General features: G+C 37.3%; 1 protein-coding gene across 6 annotated transcripts; it reads right to left on the bottom strand.

Annotated features, from left to right (window-relative positions):
• Positions 1 to 4401: 4401 nt before the first annotated feature.
• On the bottom strand, positions 4402 to 8590 carry LOC122020439 (replication factor C subunit 3-like). Of its 6 annotated transcripts, none has more exons than XM_042578402.1 (11): positions 8001 to 8590; positions 7862 to 7896; positions 7632 to 7727; positions 7473 to 7542; positions 7278 to 7358; positions 7129 to 7192; positions 6967 to 7041; positions 6776 to 6881; positions 5805 to 5884; positions 5128 to 5214; positions 4402 to 4464 (listed from the first exon to the last, which is right to left on the bottom strand). In XM_042578402.1, exons 1-7 carry the CDS (start codon positions 8142 to 8144, stop codon positions 6971 to 6973), a joined length of 561 nt encoding a protein of 186 aa, XP_042434336.1. In that variant the 5' UTR covers positions 8145 to 8590; the 3' UTR covers positions 4402 to 4464; positions 5128 to 5214; positions 5805 to 5884; positions 6776 to 6881; positions 6967 to 6970. The 6 variants fall into 6 exon arrangements, with proteins under 6 accessions (XP_042434336.1, XP_042434329.1, XP_042434313.1 ...); XM_042578395.1 differs by having other exon boundaries at positions 5805 to 6108; XM_042578379.1 differs by having other exon boundaries at positions 5805 to 6186.
• Between the last annotated feature and the right edge of the window lie 316 nt (positions 8591 to 8906).

The raw sequence follows: 8906 nt of genomic DNA on the forward strand, positions 1-8906 counted from the left end.
GAATCCACTATCTGGTCTATCCTGGGTAACAAATAGAAGTCCTTCAGTCACGCCTTGTTCAAGTAGCGGAAGTCGATGCAGACCCGTCATTTATTGTCTGGCTTGGATACCAGCATCACATTGGCTAGCCAGCTCGGGAATTGAACTTCCCTAATATGGTCGGCCTCTAGCAACTTCTCTATCTCCGCTCGGATGATCAAGTACTGTTCTGCTCTGAAGTCTCTCTTTCTTTGCTTCACTGGTTGAGCATCTGGTCGAACATGGTGCTTATACTGAGCCACACTCGGGGAGATACCGGGAAGCTTGTGCGTCGACCAGGCGAATACATCATGATTATTCTTGAGACATGTGACCAGCTTTGCCTTCTTCTCAAGTTCCAGATCGACCACGATGAAGGTGGTGGCCTCTGTCCGGCTTGGGTGAATTTGAACCTCCTCCTTTTCTTAATAGACCAACCTAGGAGGCTTCCCGGTGACGACGTTCACCTCCAAGCGCGGATTCTTCTGAGCGCTTCTTGCTTCATACTTGACCCATCTCGACATAGTATCGCCGAGCGGCCAACTGGTCGCCTTTGACTTCACCCACCCGGTCGTCCATTGGAAACTTTATCTTTTGGTAGTATGTAGACACCGCCGCCCAGAATTCGTTGAGGGCCGGTCGGCCCAACACTACAACAAAAACTGCAAACAACAACGGATATTATCCATTGTCGTAGGGTTAAAAAACCGTTGTAACTGAGGGTGTTGTAGAATGTATTGCCCTATGACAACGGTTTTGAATCCGTTGTCTTTGTAGACATTTGACAACGATTTTTATCCGTTGTTGTTTATATGCCCAAAATTTGGCTACGAAGGATACGACAACGTTTTAAAACCGTTGTTGTAGATAATTTCAACAACAGAAATAAACCGTTGTTGTAGACATTTTTTACAATAGATATAAACTATTGTGGTATATAATACAAGTTCCATACCAGAATAAGATTTCAGGATCATTTGCCAAGATTCACATGTTAAATATATATAAAGATGCAAGGTGGTAAGATGTGTTTGCCTATTTGTCTAGGTGGTGCAAGAGTGCAAATAAATATATGAGAACTCACTTGTAAACGGTAACCCTCCGAAGACAAGGATTCCTCTTCGGTAGGGTCAAGTGTCTGGCAGCACCCAAAGGCTCAATATGGAGGAAGCTTGGTCAATAAAGCATTAATGGTTGCATGGAGCCACTTCACCATTCAACTTCATAGCTACTGTAGTATTCTTTTATGCTAATTCTTCTCAATCTTTTTACACTTCATTCTATGCAATTTTCCGATGGCATCTCATCTGAATATTTGAATGTCTGTTGCAAATAGAAATATTAGTGACAGTTGTAATATTTCATTGACCAAAGTTTGTTGTACCTTGTAAACTGTGGATATTTAGAAATCCAAAGATGATGCATGCGTATTTTTATTGATAGATTAACTGATCTAGTCTGTTGGTCACTGGCTTCATATTGAAGTCAATTTAAATCCAAATATTATTTCACTTACCTGATAGTCCACAGAAGAGGGCAACATCACCATCTTTGCCCATATTGTTGCAAGAGTGCAGGGAAAGAATGTTTCTTTTAGGCATTAGATAATGCATCACACCGAACAAATCCTTCTTCATCTCCCCGGCATACTGTGTGCCAAGGATGACCATTTCTTTCCTATCAAGATTAAGATCAATGATGGTGGAGGTAGTCATGTAGTGTGTGTATCGATTACATGGAAACTGACCAGCATTGTAAATTGTGAAGTCCGGAGTACTGAAATCCTCCAGTTCTTCAGGCGTAGGACGGATGCACCTGCGATCCTTCCAATTATTTCATGCTTAAGAGAGTTTTTCTTCTTCTAGTTTACATGTTTTCCCTTGGCATTAAGGAGAGAAAGAGGAGCTAGTTAGCTCACTAACACTAATATATGCATATGTATGATCCAACCTGCTACTAACACAGCTAAACCTTCGGAAAATGCATCTAAACATTGATTTAGGATGTGGACTTGTTGAGTTATAGGCAGGATTGACAAAATGACAAGAACTTGTCTAGACAAATGTTGAAAACAGACAAAGAATTTGATATATACTTTGTTCCTGGAAAAATGTCTTTATATTCAAAATATGCTCATAATTCCCATCAAAATGCTATAAACTCCATCTACTAACTCAGCCGAATTTAATCACTAAACGACGAGCTTATTTCCCGGAGGCAAAGTTTAATAGACAAAACAAAAACAAAATTATAAGGACACCACGACAATACCTATAACTAAATTCACAAAATGTTCAATCAGCAAGATAACACATGGATGTATATTAGGTATTGATATATCAAAGCAAAAGATGATGACAAAGAGAGGTAATAATATTAAGTATCCACAATTAAATACATATATACCGATGGATATCCTTTACGGAACAGCCGATGAGGGTATATGTTCAAGCAACAGAATGCGTAGATGCTCACCCACTATTTCAATCTGCAATCTGAGTTATTAATGCTCACCCGCTATTTCAAGCAACAGAATGTGTAGATCTTCATGGCGAATAGAGCACGAATGGTACTGCAAAGCATGTAAACAAAATCAACTACTAATGCATTATGCGCAGTAAGAAGAGGCATTCACCATTTGTTGCAGTCCCGATAACTTGCATAGTGATGTTAGTATCTAAATTAACTTTCTACCTACTCCTGCCTTGATGATTTTTCTAGGTGATACAACTAAAGGAATGGAACATATCAATTCCTAGAAACTTTTGCCAACAAAATACTTGAAATTGGCTTGTACACTTTTTGTTAACTCTAGAATATTCCAACTCCTAGCCAAAGGTTAACCAAACTGCACACCAGACTAGCTCTAAGTTTAAGTATACCAAATATCTTCCATGATTAGGAAGATGATAAGTCCTTCTATCTTGTTGCATATTGACTAATAAAACTCATGTTGGCTCACCTCCCACTCCCAACACTAAAAAATGCCTTACAGCTTACTTCTATAGTGAGTGGGGAGGCAATCATTCCTATATTGCTATGTCTTGAGCAAATTGATGACAACTAGCAAATTAGCACTTACCATCTTTCTATACCATGTATCACTTTCAGTGCAATATTAGTAGTACAAGCACAATGAGAACTTTGGACCTTCATGAAGAGACAAGAAGAAAAATCATAAACAAAAATATAACCGAAAATGGCTATTATAAATGGACCTTTTGTAGAGATTCCTTTCATTAAACATCCTGCATCAGATTTCTCTTGGTCAATTGCCACATAGACTGATTTCACCATATCAGTATCCATTGACTCTAGGGGATGACTTGCTCCATTGAAAGAACTTCTTCCTCCTTCAAAAGAGTCAACACTCCTGAAGCTATCAACCTCAGGGGTTGATTCATTTTGATCAACCAATGTGCCTTGTATTTCAGATTCCTTTATACAAGTGCATCAGCATTTTGAGATCCCCAAACAACATCCCCACATTGTTCATTCCTTGAGCTACTTGCGTGCATGCTTGAAACCTTATGAAGAGAAGAACTTTGAGTGGATAGCATCTTGAACTCAGGAATCCTATCCATTTGGAGTAAAGTTATATCATCACTTACGTTTATCTAATCACGTGATTACAAGAACTCCGAATTCTGCTATGGCAAAAGCAGTAAATTACACAGCAAAGTCTCACTTCTTATCGTCCCCCAAACTATAAATCAAGAGTGACTATTAGCTTATTAACTTTGACACTGTAGACATGATGAATTCCAGAAGCCGAGCAGTAAATCCTCCACTTTTCTCTCCAGTAACCTAAAATACCAAAAAAAACACTTATTAGAACAAATCTGCACTACAAGAAAAAATCCTAACAACAACGGTTTTTCATCGTTGTCGTAGCCCCTTTAGAACTGTTGTTAAATGCCGTGTTGTTAAAAGGGGTGCCCAAAGACAACAATTTTTAACCGTTGTTTTTGAAGGCGAAGACAACATTTTTACAACGGTGAAAAACTGTTGTCTTTTCCTTCAAAGACAACAGTTTTTCACCGTTATCTTTGAGCGTCTACCTTTAATAACAGGGTCTTCAACAACAGTTTTAAACTATCTACGACAACGATGAAAAACCGTTGTCTTTTTTAGATAAAAAATAAAAAAAATTTAATACACAATTTTCCAATATTATAAATCATTCAAAATACTAAATTTCAAAATAAAATTTAATATACAATTTTCTAACATTCAAAAATAATATCTATAACATTCTGAATAAATTTCATAAGCAACCAACAAAATGATAAAACTATTAAAACAAAGGTAGAACAATATAACACGAGATTTTCTACTTAGATGTCGGTGAAGAGGAGGGATTGCAGCTCCTAGTGCTCCTTAATTTGTTAAAGTCTCTCCATTTTTTTAGCTTGTCGGCATTCTTCCCAATACTCTTGAGGACACCTATTCGAATAAAGATATATATTCCAAATTAGAAACTAAACCGTACGCGTGATTCTAATTGCACTGCATAAATGTTACATAAGCATAAAAACCATTTGATATAGTCATCTAACAAAAGTGCAAAAAGCGTTATCTATGTAACATAAATGGTAACCTCTTGAAACAATATAGTGACTCTTAAATTTCTTATTAAGCAGAATTTTCATTCTATGTCACTGCATACAAAGCTTCTATTATAAACCATGCAAACATTATTTTTCCCAGTGATCAAGCAGCATTAATTCTAAAAGGTACAATCTAATGCAAATGTTCACACATACTCCATATGATGCTAAGGAGTAAGTCATACATTAAATTCTAAAAGGGACCATTAAAAGAAAGAATGCCTTAAATAAAAATGAATCCAGAAAGTTACCATAGGCTTTGGATTAATACTTTAAGTTTACATTGATCATGAGCTAAATCATAAAAAGAGAAGTGGAGTGGCATGTTATATCAGTTGACTTTCTAATCTTTAATTTAAGTTTCACCATTTAAAGAAACAAGTCTATTTCTTCCTCTTGGAATCTTAAAATCTATTACATCATCAAGCTGATGCATAAGATACCAATTTAGATGTTAATATCTTATAAAATATATTCCTCATTAATTTTGTGTCCTCACCTTAAGAAAAACTGGAATATACTATTTTAAAGTCATGAACACGTTAAGGTTTTCACCAACTATAGTAGGAATGGCTGCAATAATTACCTGAAACAACATAAATCGTTAGTTTTGAAGGCAGAGTAGAGAGATGTCATGCAACTTTTAGAAATAAATGCAACATAATCTTAAAGAATAACATTATAGCAAGATAAAGATGCTAAAAAGAGCAGTAGATTGAAAAATAATCTATCATTGATCTAGACTTCTTTGGTCAAAAAGTATGCTACAATCCCAAATTAAGCATCATAGATGTATAATTCCATCAAAAGAACTAACTCGCTGTCCAAAAGTAAGTTAAAAAATGCATAAAATGATTTAGAGACCTAACAAAACCTAATCTTAATCTAATTAGAAAACTCTAATTAGCTCCACCCAATCTATTCAATACTTGAAATGAAATGCATTACTAGGATTTGATGATGGACGAAAAAAGAGAACTATATATGTATTCCTAGAACTCCCACTCTTTTCACAAGTGATAGGAATTGATTGGCGATAGACAAACTCTTATTACTAGGATTTGATGATGGACGAAAAGAAGGAAGAGCTTGAACTACATATGACTTATCATTTGTGCTTGTTGAAGGTTTTGCCCAAGCTGAAACAAATGTAGGTGCAGGACTGATTAAACCAACCTACGGAGTTGTGACAGAAGCAGACACCCAGCTATTGAAGTGAGTGACTCTGGCTGATAGCTTTTGTCCAGACCATTTCTCTGGGCAATAAAACAACAAACATTTCACGTAACCATCTGAAGATCTTCAATCTTAAATAAATTGTACATATTAATAAGAAAGCTAATGATATCAAAATGACCAGCAGCATGTGCGAAAATGGAACTAGCCTGTTTCATCCGCCAGAAATCTCGATGATGATAAAGAACATTAGCCAGAACTTACTAGTATCTATCCCTCAGACCACCAAATTTCTTCTGACCGCCTGTATCCCAACAATTAAATCTAATCTTCCCACAGTTTGTGAAGAAATACAAGGGACGGGCCTCAACGCCAATAGTAGCTGAAAAGCCCCCAAGATAATATGATGCATATATTACCCATCAAAACAAATAAAAATTTCAAATTAACATGATACTCATGCTCACACTTCTTCTCGAATTCACCAGTCAAATGTCTCTGCACAAATGTTGTCTTTCCTACTTCACATAGAATAATATGGATATAGGTGCAGAAGTACAAATGAAAGGACTCATTTTCTTCACCGAAAAGAAGGGGGGGAAACGAACTAGAAGCACTTCAAGTGAGGTGTTATGTTGCTCTAAAACAAACATAAATTGAATGGGAAAAAAAAAGATGAAAGAAAATTTTGTGCATTCCGTCATTACACATTCAGGAATCTCCCAGATTGAACGCTTAATCAACATAAACAAATATTAATTCCATACCAGCAGAAGCAATTTCTAGACAGACATTTCACGTAATAGAGGTCGAGATAAATAAAACAACAATTCTGAATCTTCGTATTCCTAAGCGGATAGATCGTGAACCACTGATTTGTAAACTAAATCATGCTGGCAAAGATGCTGGCAAACATGACGACTTGCGCCAGGAAAGAGGGAAAAAAAGGGACGAAATCAGAACTATGTTACCTGTCCCACCATCACTGAACAAAGTATCCTAAGAATTGATTTCCAAAGGAGGAACCTTGAGTGAGATTATCAGCAATTCTGAATGTTCTACCAATTCGTACTGTGCCTGAATAAGGAATGTGCTTGTGAAATCATATAGAGAGGAAGTTAACCATTCCAAGCAGTAGGGAGGCTGGTGCATTTGCTTTTACCTGTTCAGTGCTTGGGTTCGGTGTCGCTCTTCGTGATGAATGACTTGTACAAACTCTTAAAATGAGCAGTAAATTCTGTAAAGAAAAATCATACGCTATAGTAATCTACTCGAATTTGATAATGCTGGTGAGAGTTGTGAGATAAAGAAGTGAGAAAACTACCTTCGATCCTCATGAAGTAACGGAGGTTCTTCTTCGAGTCATTCCATTTATCAGAATCTTGTTGCTACTCAGTATCATATATGCACCAGGGCAGCGAAAGTTAGAGACAAAGAAGTATTAAGGTACTGAAATGAAATTTTCAGGCTTACATATTGGTATTTATGATAGAGGAATTCAGCCTTGGCTTTCAGATGTTCATCCAAATGTTTCTTCAGTTCCTCAAAAAGGGTCTATAGACACAGGAATGGAAGAACATTAATATTGTTCTCTTTGAAAAGGGAAGAAAAAAATTATTCTCACTGTCAGCTGAAGCGTCAGAAGTCTAGGAAAAGCAAACACAATACGCTGAATATAAAATCTGGTGAAACATCGTGCTCAATAAGATTCTTGAGCTTCCCACGGATGATATATAATCTGTCTAACAAAATGCAAAATCAACCCCTTTTCTCATTACAATATCATAGTTGGTGACAACAAGCACCATAAAAAGAACATGTGCATACTGTTTAGGGCTTTGCTCTTTAATAAGACTTTTGACTATTCCAGCAATGACATCTTCCCAGCTAGTTAGGATGTCCTTGTTCTCTTTCAGTGAATAACTATAATAATCAATCACACAAATTCAGATATAAAGCACTATATAGGATGGATAACTAAAACAAACAATTCCTCAATCTACATTGAGAAAGAAAAATAAAACAAAATTTCTCTTTGATAATAGCTACTTGAATACTTTGATTTCCAGGATGCTTCAAATGAGCGAATTGCCTGTCAAAAAACAAAGTATCCAGGATAATGTTTCTCATTATCTTAATAAGAATTGATTTCCGAGAAGAACAAGAGGCAAGTGGATCAGAGTCCAGGGACGTCACCATTGGATTGACTTCAGATAGGCGGGATGATAAAGATGTGGAAGTAGGGCCTGCGATTTCAAAGGGCGACGCGATGACGAATGGCGAACCCCATACGGCTACGAGTTGGCGTCGTTTCCCCTCCCATGCAAAGCCCTGCTTCATGGGAAAGCGACTCACTCAGCCGTCGGATTTCACAAAAGAGTCCAATGTTGTCGCCGTCTTGTAGAGAAATCAAAACCCTAGGAAGGTTCATGGTGTCGTGGCGCAGGGAAAAAAAAGGAGGCTGCGGGGAGGAGTGGAGCAGGGCGAAAGATGACATGGTCGATCTCCGACGAGTCTCGTCTAGCGCCGATCCTAGGTCGCCGCCTTGTTCCCCAACGCCGTCCTCCACAGTCGGATATGTCCACACGCTCCCATGATCCAAACCCTCGTTGTCGCCCTACAATTGCTCTTCCCGGCTGCTGCTACTCCTGCGCGACTTCGGTGAGCAAGAGATTGTGAGAAAAGAGGGACGGAAATGCTCAGGGATCGAGAAGGTAAAGGGGAATGCGGCGGCAAAAAAAAATTCGGCGAGAGGGAAAGAAAAAACGCGGCGGCAAAAATTAGCGAAGGGGAAAACGGCGAAGGAAAAAAAACACCAGTATTCAACATCACTTAATAGATAACAGTTTTCAAAAATCGTTATCGTAATCATAAAAAAAATGCACTTAGATAACAATTTTCAAAAACTGTTGTCGTAGTCTTTAAAAACCGTTATCGTAGTCTCAAAAAAAATATAAATAAACAACAGTTTTTAAAAATCGTTGTCGTAGGCCAAAAAAACTGCTAAAAGACAACAATTTTTGTTAAAACCGTTGTTAAAAGGCAAAACAACAACAATTTGGCATAAAACCGTTGTTATTTGAGTGTTGTTAAATGAGAATT

The sequence above is a fragment of the Zingiber officinale genome, chromosome 1A (genome assembly GCF_018446385.1).
Source record: "Zingiber officinale cultivar Zhangliang chromosome 1A, Zo_v1.1, whole genome shotgun sequence".
Lineage (NCBI taxonomy): Eukaryota > Viridiplantae > Streptophyta > Magnoliopsida > Zingiberales > Zingiberaceae > Zingiber > Zingiber officinale.

What these genes read in the sequence shown, in the direction of transcription:
- LOC122020439 (XM_042578410.1), bottom strand. Translation starts at nt 8,144, where the DNA reads ATGAAGCAGGGCTTTGCATGGGAGGGGAAACGACGCCAACTCGTAGCC. An exon ending in TATCTGAAGTCAATCCAATG is followed by an intron (nt 7,897 to 8,000) that starts GTGACGTCCCTG and finishes GTTTTTTGACAG; the next exon opens with GCAATTCGCTCATTTGAAGC. An exon ending in TCTATCATAAATACCAATAT is followed by an intron (nt 7,193 to 7,277) that starts GTAAGCCTGAAA and finishes GATACTGAGTAG; the next exon opens with CAACAAGATTCTGATAAATG.